Below are 12,701 nucleotides of genomic sequence, written 5' to 3'. Positions count from 1 at the left end.
GACAGAATGGTTACCACAAAATGTAAAATACCTGTCTATTTTTACCCTGGAGAATAGGACAAGGCGAAGACGGAAACGTGTATTCATAACAATTTAGTAGTCATTTTGATCTTTCGTGGTTGGTCACATGGGCGAGTGACGTCCATTCACTTCCTGTTTATGCTAACGGTTCACATGTGCAGCTATAGCTATGTAGCCTGTGCTATTTTATGCCCAACTAAGAAACGTTACAAGTTGTAGTTGAATTTAAAAGTTTATAAGTGTTTCAGACTGTGGTGGGAAAACTTTTTTTTTTTTGCCAGGCACGTTTGAGAAGAGTTCGACCAGTGAGATAGCTAGCAATAATGTAATGCTCAGTTTTGACGGTAATACAGGTAAAAAGAAAGCATCATTAACTTTTAGTAGTCAGAGGATCATTTGCTAAAGTGAAGAACAATAACAAATCGCGTTTATGGATATTAGAGACATCGCTGAAATTGGAAGTGGCCCATTTGAATTTGAGGAAAGGTACGTAGTTTGAAGCCTTGAAGTTTACAGTTGTGTGCATATGGCTGTTCTCTGTAGTAGGCATAGACTTTATGAACAACATAGCAATGCATTTGTGTTAGGTGTATTAGCCTACTATCATGGACTGTATAAAGAATAAGTTTATACAGTCCTATACGTTTAGTAGGCTCCTATACCCAACTCTCTCATATGTTGTTTTGGGGTGGTATTTAAAAAAACACCATTAACTTGTGTAATCTGATTTATTAATGTGAATAACAATAACACATTCTCGTGTTTAGGAACAGCAATGACATAAATGAAATAATACATGACCTTGTTGAAGTTCAGGAAAGGTACGTATAAATGAAACTTTGAAGTTTATGTTATGTGTGGATATTTTACTGTCTTTTTTATCATCATGTAACTTATGTTGTTTTGTAGTGATTCTGAAGATAGCCTTTTCCTCACCCAGAAACCACAAACTTCAATACCTAATGCTGCAACATCACCTCATCTCAGCATAAGGTCCACGCCAATATCCCCCAGATTTCTTGAGTCTGAGTCATCATCTAGTAGTAGTGAAGGTGAAGGTGAAGGTGGCCCCAAGAGAAGAAAAAGGCATCCATCGCTCCCAATATACAACTTTCCTTTCCTTAACCAGAGGAAGTCACAGTCGTCTGATGATCGATATGTACACGCAGGCAGAAACCGAGCCATTCATGTAAGAGCGCTTATAATGTTTACTATATATTGATTACATACCTATGACAGTGTTGTATTGTGTAATCATTATATTTCTCTTAAAGTATGGCGGCATGGCAGGATTTTTTAAATGTGTGGATGTGATGTGGCCAAATGGTAAAAGAAGAAAATGTTATGAATCATTACCAACGGTTGATGCAGACAATGAAGAAATAACACCAATAACGGAGTAAGTGTTGTTTATAGCCCTTTACAAATTTGGATTTAAGATAATCAACCTAAATCTAATAAACATTTTATATTTCAGAGATGATGAGTCAGATGAAGAGGATGTTAAAATAATTGTAAGTAGTCCATTTACCATTTACAAAGTATTTGCTCAATATAAAGTGTTAAATTTACGTGCATGGCTCTTTTTTTAGGATAAGAGGCTGTTTGTATATTCACTGAAACCCAAGATAACCAAGAGTTCACAGCCTTGGGTTTCGTCCTTGAGAAATAAAATAGCTAAAACTACAAAACCAACAAGGACGTCAATCTCACAACAACATTTTGGGGGAAAAAAGACATCCCAGTCCACATCCAGTAAGCCCCAAGATTTGTCAAAGAAAATACAGGAAAATGTGGACAGCAGCAGTGATGAAACATCCATTGAGGAATCAATCATACCAAGAGGCCCTTCAATTTATTCACACAATGATACAGTGCATTTAGCTCAAGTAAACCAAGTTACAGACCAAGGGATTGTGTTGTCTGACTTAGATGAATTGGAGGACAGTGAAAGCCAAAGCATTCTGCAAAAACATTCATTGGACATTAGAGGGAGAGATCACAGTATTTGCGATGCAAATGAGGTGTTGAGTACTAAAATGAAACAAGGAGATGTAATACTGGAAGATAAAAATGAAAATTTGAGCACATCATTGAGCCAAGAGAGCGCTGATCTTTTTGAAGATTACATAACAAATTATTCATCTCCTCATCGGCACAAAGATAAAACCCCAAGGAAAATGGAAATACTGCAGAGAAACAGCAAGAACGTGACAACTGAGAATAATGGAAATACTGCAGAAAACAACAAGAACTTGATAACTGAGAATAATGGAAATACTGTAGAAAAATTTAATGATGTGGAATCTACTTCATTGACAAAACTTACGTCTGCAAGTTGCAATCAAGAGAAAGAAGTAAAAGGACAAAGATTGCCGGAAGATGCTGAGCTGCTGTCTTGTACAAATGATGAAGATAATGGTGTTAGAACCGTACAGAAGAAGAAGAAAAGTGTTGTTCGGGAAAATGCTAAAAAAGAACAAAATGGGACTAATTTAGATCCACTGCAATTAGTGAATAATCTAGAAAAAGAAGTAAAAGAACAAAGTCTTCCTGAATATGCTGAGCTGCTTTCTTGTCAAAATGTTGATGTTGAAGATAATGGTGATGGCACTGTACAAAAGAAGAAAAAAACTAAAAAGAAAAAAGGTGACATGGAAACTGCTGAAAAAGAACAAAATTTGACTAATTTAGATCCATCGCAAAAAGTGAATAATGGACAATTGGATGGCATCAGTGCATTGGACAAAACAGTGTCCAACATGAGTGAGGATGGAAGAAAACTTAAAAAGAAGCAAAAGTCAACCCATGATTGCTATGCTCTGAAAGAATTTCCACTTCAAAACGCAGACAAAAATAGCTCACCAAGCTCAGTTGGGAACCATAAAATTTCCAATCTTGTAAACAATGATAATACTGTCACAGAAGGTGATGAACCAGTGTCTGTGAGGAAAAAGAAAAAAAGCCCATCTGCTGAAAACGAACAAAATGGGGCTTATTTAGACCCATTGCGAATAGTGAATAATGGACAATCAGATAACATGGTTGAAGTGGACAAAACAGTGTCAAATTTGAGTGATAACAAAAGGAAACTTAAAAAGAAAAAAACAAAGGAAGCCCGTGATTGTGATGAAGAATTTGCTCTGAAAGAATTCCAACATAAAACAGCTGAAAGTCAAGAAATTTCTAATCTTATAAGCAATGATCATACTGGTACAGACAGCTTATCAATACAAGGTTATGAACCAGTATCTGTGAGGAAAAAGAAAAAAAGGCCAGTTCTATCTGCTGAAAATGAACAAAATGGGACTTATTTAGATCCATTGCGAATTGTGAATAATGGACAATCGGAAAACATGGCTGAAGTGGACAAAACAGTGTCAAATTTGAGTGATAACAAAAGAAAACACAAAAAGAAACCAAAGGAAGCCCATAATTGTGATGATGAAGAATTTGCTCTGAAAGAATTCCAACATCTTAAAACTGACAAAAACACCTTATCTGGATTAGCTGAAAGTCAAAAAATGTCTGATTTTATAAGCAATGATCATATTAGTACACACTGCTTATCAGTACAAGGTGATGGACCAGTATCTGTGAGGAAAAAGAAAAAAAGGTCAGTTCTATCTGCTGAAAAAGAAGAAAATGGGACTTATTTAGATCCATTGCAAATCGCCAATTTGCACAATGGACAATCAGATAACATGGCTGATGTGGATGAAACAGTGTCAAATTTAACTGATAACAAGAGAAAACATAAAAAGAAACGAAAGGCAGTCTGTAATGAGGATTTAGCTTCGAACGAACCTCCGCTTCATAACACAGACAAAAACAGCTCTTCAGGATTAGTTGGGAATCATGAAAAACCTGAACTCCTACATAATAACAATGATACAGACTGCATAGCAACACAAGGACATGACTCGGAGTCTGTGATCAAAAAGAAAAAGAAGGTTCACTCTATGGCAGGAACTGTGCAAAATGTTACTCTAGATCTTTCACTGTCTGAAGAGGGTCATGGGGCAGACGGACTTGACATCAGCACAAATGTCAGTGAATCAGCAGAAAATATTACATTTTTACAAGAGAATGAATTGGGTAACAAAGTAAAAAAGAAGAAGAAAAAAAGAAAGAAGGACAGGGATGGTGAACTTAACAATTTAGACGCAAATGCTAAAGTCACAGAAGTCCCTGAAATGAATGAACACAATAAAAGCATTGATTGTGACAGCACTGAAGTGAACCAACCTCCCAGTGATGAAGGTGTTCATGTGAGAAAGAAGAAAAAGAAAACATCTCAAAGTGAAATCTGTCACACTGGCATGGGAAAAACAACACCTGAGGGAGTGAAGGGGAGTGTTATATTAAGCCCAAAAGCATCCGAATGCCCAGAAAGAAAAAAAGGAGACAAAAAAAAGAGGCAGCATGTTGAGAGTGTAGTTATGAAGACTTCAGAAGTGATGGAGCTAGAGCAAAGAACAGTGAAAAGAAAAAAGCACAAGGGATGTTTTAAAGACCATGAACAAACTGTCCCCAGCCCATCACATGTTGAAATATCGCCCTCTTCAGGTAAACCGGAGAAGAGCGACCGGACAAAGGTTAGGAAAACACTGTATAATCCCAGGGACAATTTCTTTTGATACACGTTACATTTTATTTAATTTTATAGACTATTTTTAACTCTAAATATAGTTTTGTGTCAAAGCTTTTTTATACTCAACAATTTGGTGTTGAATTCTCTTAAAAATGTGTCATTGGTTTATCATCAAATAAATGATCAATCAAAAACTTTACCAGTTATGTTTCTAAATGGGGAATAAATGTCCCTTTTAACATCTTTAAGTGATAATAGCACGTATACAGATAAATTATGTCCTCATACTATAAATACATCTAAATTAAAGTTTCGTGCCATTTACTTCTTTGTAACCACTCACTCAGAACTATTTACTATAGTGCTGCTGTATAGTTATTCCATGTTTCTCTTTATACATTCCATGTTACATGTCATAAGAGTTGTATCATATAAAGAACAATTTTATTTTAATATGCCTTTGTGTCGTCTTCATATTGTTACAGCCTAATGCCGCTAGTTCTAACAACAGTATTCACAGAGTGTTTTTATGAGTACAATTTACGCACGCTCTCTGCTCTCAACCCCACAGGCGCGTTACGTAAGCGCGCGCTCAGCCAGTAGGCAGAGCCAGTCCTGTGAGCTCAGAGTGGAAAGTTTACCTCTGCTGTGCTTTGTGTCCCTCATTTGTGCACAGTGTCCTTAGACTCTGTGGGGTCTGTATATGTCCTGCAATGTCGTCTTATAACAACAATAGCGTGCGTCTTAACGCAGCCACCAAAGTGGCTGTATTTGGAGGGACGCATGGAAACGAGATGTCAGGTGTAACTCTCGTGAACCTGTGGATGAAGAACAGTAACGAGATCCAGAGGAAAGGTGTAGAGACCAAACCGTTTATAACGAACCCAAAGGCTGTGGAGAAATGTACCCGATACGTGGACACGGATCTGAACCGTGCGTTCACTGCGGAGAACCTCAGGTAAACACTGTGTCTTCGGCTTTGACACAAACAGCTGCTTGTTTACTGCTTTCTTGTTCTGCGTGTACCTTTGCAATAGACTGTGGCAATGTGTCCATTAAGAGGAATAAAGCAGCCTTGGTTTTGTGTGAGCTTCAGATGACATTGTGCTCATTCCTTTGGGGTGTTTTGCATTCCTCTTTTGAAGATTGATGGGCCATGCAAGGAGACGCTCAATGACACTGGTGCTCTGCACAAGTCTCAGGAACTCTGTCCATTTAGTGAAAGCAAACAAAACATTTCTTAATACACGTTTCTCATCATCGCTAATAAAAACATGTTCGTGACCCTCTGGTCATGGTTGTCCAGGGTTTACCGCGTCTATAACGTGTCAATAACATTCACCATAATGCGTCTCCAGACTGTGTTTACATCAGCCCAGTCCCCCTTTCCTTGTACCCCCTTCTTTCTATGGCTCTATTTCTCGTGTGTTTGTGCCAATGAGGCGCGAGCAGTGCGTCCCTCCTCCAGCTGTCTCCGGGCCATGAGAAAACGTGAGCGAAACGTGACTGAGCTGCGGATCAGTGAAGACGCGACGAGTTTTGTCCCCGCTGTGCTGTTTTGTCTTAACTATTGCGAAAATAACGCCTTGTGAGGCCATGCACGCTACAGTGGAGAGACACGCAAGTAGACTAGTCTAGTGGACATAACTGGATAATAACAGCAGCCCTCCCCCACTGGTCACTATTACTGAAGGATCTTACCACAGACGCCTGAGAACTGTACCGTGTCTGTGGGTGATCTGGGGACATTCTGTCATTCTGTCTGTGCTGGGCAGTAGGACTTCTTCACTTAGCCTATTAGACAGTAGCGTTTTTTAATTATGAGTATTTATTAAGTCAGCTATAAATCTACAACAGCACAAAATATCAGTCATGTTAAACTGCAGTTTATAAATGACTGTTAGTTTGAATCATTATCACAGTCACTGTGAATCATATTATGGATTTATTTTGTCAATTGCCAAATTATTACACTGTTGGGATTTTTACATTGAGTTACAAGGAGTTGACCCATTTGTTGATCATTCTTGAAACCAACTTGACCTTACACAAATATTAGTTGACACTTGAGTTGACCCCTGCTGATGCTATCTTAACTCCCGGCTTATAAGAAGATTAGTCTTTGACGACCCTCTCTAAAAGCAGCTGGCTTGCTGGACCAAAATAGACACATTTAGTTGAAGTGTTGGAAAACACACACACACACACACGCCCCCACCCACACACACACACACACCATAGGCCTACATGTTCAGTGCACAGTGCTACAAACAATAGTGGAAAGGCTCAAAATAGGGTCCAGAGAGGACTGCTCTGGAGACAATATGGACTGGACAGAGGCTGGTCCCCTGTAGTTTGGAGAATGTCCCAGATTGGGCACATTCAGGGATAGCTCTTGTTTTTGGCAGTTGACACATAGTTAAACTGCTACACAGTCTTGGTGTTCAAAGGTTGAGTTTCCACATTCTGCATAATAATTAACACCACAAATGTTTTGGTTCATTTTTTAAGCCTTTATTATGACTAATTTCACTTCTACATGGAATTCTAGTGCCCCTGGTGGAGAGTCTCTACCTTATGAAGTGTGGAGGGCCCAGGAAATCAACAATATGTTTGGCCCCAAGGGAAGCCCAGAGGCCTATGACGTAATCTTTGACCTCCACAACACCACTTCCAACATGGGCTGCACCCTGATCCTCGAGAGCTCCAAAGACCACTTCAATCTGCAGATGATGAACTATATCAAGGTTAGAATGACAGACAGTTGAGCTGCCATGAGCACACGCATAAAGGCAATCACCTAAATGATGTATGAGTTCAGGTCTGGACACATGATGCACTGTAAGGACTCCTGACAACACTGTACACTTAGATCTAAAAGCTGTTGCAGATTGGACTCAGTATAATGGTATATCTATATTGGAATATGGAATTTTCCTTATAAGACACGTTTTTAGAAAATAACCATAATCTACAAGCGACATGACAAAATGCTTGTGCCATTGTTTCACTTTCATCATTGGTTCTTTTATTTATATCTTTTTCCCTGGAGTTTTATTCTTGGCCCTATGTCTTCTAAGTAATACGGATTTGAAACAGATGTTTTATTTCTGTGTTCTAGTTTAAAAATACTTCAGGATCACACAAAATTAATACTAACTTATTCCATATTCTTATTCTTACAATGTTAATGTACAATTTCCACTGGGTGAAGCTTGTGCTGCAAGTTCAAAGTCAACAAAGCATTAACTTAAATGGATTCATGCCAACAGCAAATATTATGTAAGGTGTAGCCACATTTGTTGCATAAGATTGGAAAGAGATTTGTGTTTGTGCATTCAACAAGAAGAATTTAAAGCACTTTGTGACCTTCTGTTTTTTCTTATTTGTGCATGTCTCATCTTGTCTTGTGTTTGACCTTGCAGAAAGCGCTTGCACCGGCCAGTTGCCTAGTTCTCCTCAATGAACATCCTCTTTTAAAATATTCCACTTCACGCTCTGTGGCCAAACACCCTGTTGGTAAGTTTTGAACCCAAGGATATCTTACAAATCATGTGAAATGTATCTGATCTAGTACATGTTACTATTACAGGACTAGAAGTCGGCCCACAACCTCAAGGTGTTCTCAGAAGTAACATCTTTGATTCTATGAGAGTGATTATAAAGCATGCATTGGACTTTATTGAGCTGTTTAACGAAGGTAAGACTTTCTGTTTTTAAGGTAGCTGGTTAAAAAGACTTGTGAATGGGGCTCTTGCATGCTAACAAACAACAACTCTAACCACCCTTTGTTCTTGTGTCCGTACCGAGTATAGATATGTACATATAGAGTTTTATAAAGATACATTCGGTGTGCAAACTATCACCAGTTCAGGTTGTAAATGCACTCTTTTATGAAGTCCATGATCAAGTTAAATTGTCATTGTTCAGTTTCCATCTTGACATTATATTCAACATTCTATATGATTAATATGAATAGTGGGAAGCTAATATTGTTCATTTTTGCTGTAATGTAATGAGCTGATGTGTCTAAAAGTCACTAATAAAAATGTTACGGTTCAACATTGATGGACTTTTTCCAGACCATTGGCAGACAGACAATGATCAGCCATCGTATTCTATAATGTAGAGAAGATTGTAATAAATGTTGTATTCTTATTGATATGGCATTCCTGATACATTTGTAATATATTGTTCAAAGTACCATCCATAGACAGTACTATTAAATAAATCTGTCTCCTTGCCTGAATCAGTCACTTTCACATTTGGCCTGGAGAGAGTCATCCAGCTGTGCTTTAGCAGCTGCAGCTCTCGAAATTCATCAAAATCTTTGCCTGACCCGCAGCGTGCACCTCTGACAGCTTATAAAGGTGTGAGGCAGCTCAGACTCTCTCATTACGTAAGCAGACAGCTTGTGCCAAGCAAGGAGGGCAGACTGCCTTTCACCATGTTCCTGTGTTCAATGGGCTGCTTGTTACGCCGATGGTGTGATAATGTTGTGACGTGCATGGGGCCACACTGGTGCTGGCAAAATGATTAATTGTTTTTTTCAAGTTGACCAGCAACAAGAACAATTTAATTGTTTTTTAGAGATCAAACTAACCATCTCTATGAGCTCCACAAAAGTGGTGTTTCAGTTTATATGCATCTTGAATACTAATAAAACCCTGAGAGATGGGGCTGAATACAGTCCCTTTAAACTTCAAAGTACTGAATGTTCTCTGCCAACTTGACTTCTTGTCCAGATTCCCAGGTTGAAATAGACCAAGTGCATAAACACGCATTATGCAACACTTTGCATTTGTAATAGATTATGCATTGTGCATAATGGTTTCACAGATAAATGCACACTCGTGTCTACCATAGGCATGTCCTCTCTTTAATTAAAGAGGCAGCCAATTAAGCCTGTTATGCTTTTGTCACAAAGAAAGAAATACTGGTTACCAGTGTTGTCAAAAGGTCTTAAATACACTTAAACTTTGTTCTGCTAACTGAAATAACAAAACGCTAGCTAGCATTGATAGCACTGATTTGCATACAGTCAGAGTGAATCAGACAATACTGTGCAAAACTCTTACAATCAGTCTCAAGTAAGATATGTTTTTTTCTAGAATACAGTTTGTTGTAACTTATGCATTGTGCATCCTGACTCTTCGTACTGACCCACCCTCCTCAACTGCTGCACAAAGGTTACTCAATGTGTTCAATTTGTTCCTCGAGGATTTAAACCCATATAGTATACACTAATAATCCTGTGAATCACCTTCACCTTACTGAGAGATGTAGAAAGACCTATGACTGTCTTTGATCCTTTATGAACCACACATGAGTTTCTCTAAATGTTTTTATTTTTGCTCATTATTCCTCTGTCTTACATATTTTTGTGCATTTTGTAGATGTGGAGTTTCCTCCATGCACTGTAGAAGTTTTTCGGGTTTTGGAGAGGGTTGACTATCCCAGAGATGCCAATGGAAACATCATTGCCATGGTGCACCCTAACCTCCAGGTAAGTGCATTACATCATTCACTCAGTGTTATTAAAGATGACCTATTACTCATAATGGACCCGAGTGCGAGTTCAAACACAGGACTAAAATAGGACCGAAACCAAGTGGGCTCCAACTAGGACCAAAACAAGATAATTATGAATGCACCCTGAAAGCTCTTTGTTTAGCTTGTATAATATTTCACTTGTGTAACCTAGTTTTTTTTTCATTCCGGTTGTTGTCAGGATTGTGACTGGGAGCCATTGAACCCTGGTGACCCCATGTTCCAGACATTTGATGGGAAGACAATCCACTACCAAGGTCCTGGGACAGTCTACCCCACTTTTATCAATGAAGCGGCATATTATGAAAAACAACAAGCTTTTGTCACCACAAAGAGAGAAACACTAGTTGCTAGTGCTGTCAAAAAGTCGTAAATATATTTTAACTCTATACTGCTAACTGGAATCACGAAAAGTTAGCTAACATTATAACTATACATGCACTTTGAAATCACTCGTAATGATAGCCACAACATCCGTATAAACACTGATTTGTATACATTTACTGTGAAATGGACAGTGCTGTGCAGACGTTTTAGAAAGGTCCAATTCTGTTATCAAGTTCATAAGATCATTTATAATAATTCATTATAAGACAAACATAAAAGACAAAATAGAAAATGTGTTATAGGTGCTACCAGTGGCCCATGGGCTGCAAAATAAAACACTCAGCTGTCTAAAGTGGTCCAGTCAGCTTTGCCAAGAAATACAGATGGTATTTATTAAAGGGACATTTTTCACCTCACTAAAACTTTTACACAGTACTGAATATTAATTAACTATGCAAAAAATATGTGTTGAGTTTTGCTTATAGAGCCACTGTGAAGACTACTGAAATATCACGGCATATATGATTTCAAATATACCTGCCATAGTAACTCACCTTTGCAGCATAAATACTCCTTTACACTGTACATTACACTATATGTTACCAACTCAGGAAGGTTATAGTGGAACATTACCTGATATGTTTTGATCCCAGTGGTTTGTCCCCTGGAAGTGTGGGTGTGGTGTGGCCTTGATACTTCCTACCTGTAAGTCCACTGGTGGCGTAGTCTTTGGTGCTGTCCTCTTGTTGCCTTATATAAGAGATTTATGTGAAGATTTGCACAATAAGTGTTGATAAAATATTTTGATAAGAAATGGCATATGTCTTGTGTGATGAAGCTTAAATAATGTTTTATAATAGTGATAAACTGTGTGTTTTATATACTTGTTTGTCCATAACATGAGCCTCATTGAAAATGTGTATTCTTTGTATGTTTGTTAAACTATTGTACCTCCATGTGCTTTTAGACTCGTTCTTTTCATTTTTATAGTTCATTCCGTCAGACACATCTTACAGATCTTGTAAAAATACACACTCAATAAAAGACAGTATAACGTGAGTTGTTGTTGTTGTTGTTGTTGTACTTCATCACAGACACAAGAGGGCAGCAAACATGAACTTATCGCAGGGCTGCACTCGTGTCCCAGCTACAGTCATTCTAGGTGAACTAACCAGTTTAACTAGACTGCTTAAAAGTATATTTTTTGCGAATATGTGAAAATATTATTATAAAATAAATAATTAATTTCACATAAAATAATAATTCATTTAATTATCTTCTTTATTCCTATGATTATTCACACTGTGGATTCTCACTGAATTCATCAAAACTATGAATAGACACAAAAATAATCTCAAGATAACTCCAACTGTTTTTAGATACACACAAAAAATAGCCACCCTTTGCTTTGGACTCTGGTTTGCACTTTTGACATTTCTTGACCCTGACGAGGCACAGCTGTGAAGTGAAAACCATTTCAGGAGACTTCAGTGTGAAGCTCTATGAGAGAAGTCCAATGGTTTGCAGCTCTGTCGACAAAGCAAAGGGTGAAGACTTTGAGGATTTGAATATAAAATATAATAACATATATCTAGCTTCATATATCAGATGTCTTCCATGTCTAGGCTTATTATAAAATGTATAAAATGTATAAAGTAGTACACATAAAAAATTAAAAAATAAAATGAATGAGAGGGTGTGTCCAAACTTTAGTAGTACTACTAGTTTAGTAGTGTATATTTAAAAACAATTGCGTATAATCCCTAATGCATATGCTTTGGGCTTATACAGCTGGTACATCATGGATCTATGGAGCACATCCATAATGCATTAGGAGACATGTGGTTAGAGTATCTTGTATTCACAACATGTTTGACCCCCTGACCTGCTTCAGTCATTTACATGTTGACCAGAATCTCCTCCTGAAACTGGACCCTCTTATACCTGAAACATAAAACAACACATAGCCGTACAAGACTTGCTAACTGGATACTATCAGGGTATTTGTAATTTAGACTTGTTAATAACCATTTATCTTAGCTCATTCCAACTGTATTAAACCCACAGGTGGAAAGAGTACTTAAAATGTGTACTTCAATAAGCAATACAGTTACAGCTGACTAAAAGAGGTTTAAAAAGACCAACTGAAGCCAACTTTGTACTTAAAGTAAAAGTAAGCACACATGAATAATACTGCTCAAAATAGTTG

At 37.7% G+C, this 12,701-nt stretch overlaps 2 protein-coding genes across 2 annotated transcripts; both read left to right on the top strand.

Moving 5' to 3' along the window:
* The first annotated feature begins 121 nt into the window (after positions 1-121).
* Positions 122-5,300, top strand: LOC117380965 (uncharacterized). Its single transcript, XM_055226890.1, has 8 exons — positions 122-507; positions 789-842; positions 931-1,210; positions 1,296-1,420; positions 1,499-1,535; positions 1,614-2,210; positions 2,271-4,619; positions 5,187-5,300. The coding sequence occupies exons 1-8, from the start codon at positions 452-454 to the stop codon at positions 5,298-5,300; spliced, it is 3,612 nt and encodes a 1,203-aa protein (XP_055082865.1). The 5' UTR covers positions 122-451.
* aspa (aspartoacylase) lies at positions 5,221-11,551 on the top strand. Its single transcript, XM_033977891.2, has 6 exons — positions 5,221-5,573; positions 7,167-7,362; positions 8,041-8,134; positions 8,208-8,315; positions 10,012-10,121; positions 10,347-11,551. Exons 1-6 carry the CDS (start codon positions 5,329-5,331, stop codon positions 10,536-10,538), a joined length of 945 nt encoding a protein of 314 aa, XP_033833782.1. The 5' UTR covers positions 5,221-5,328; the 3' UTR covers positions 10,539-11,551.
* Positions 11,552-12,701: the final 1,150 nt, after the last annotated feature.

The sequence above is a fragment of the Periophthalmus magnuspinnatus genome, chromosome 14, assembly GCF_009829125.3.
Source record: "Periophthalmus magnuspinnatus isolate fPerMag1 chromosome 14, fPerMag1.2.pri, whole genome shotgun sequence".
Classification (NCBI taxonomy): domain Eukaryota; kingdom Metazoa; phylum Chordata; class Actinopteri; order Gobiiformes; family Gobiidae; genus Periophthalmus; species Periophthalmus magnuspinnatus.
Note: the sequence above shows the minus strand (reverse complement) of the source record. Positions and strands in the feature narration are given on the sequence as shown.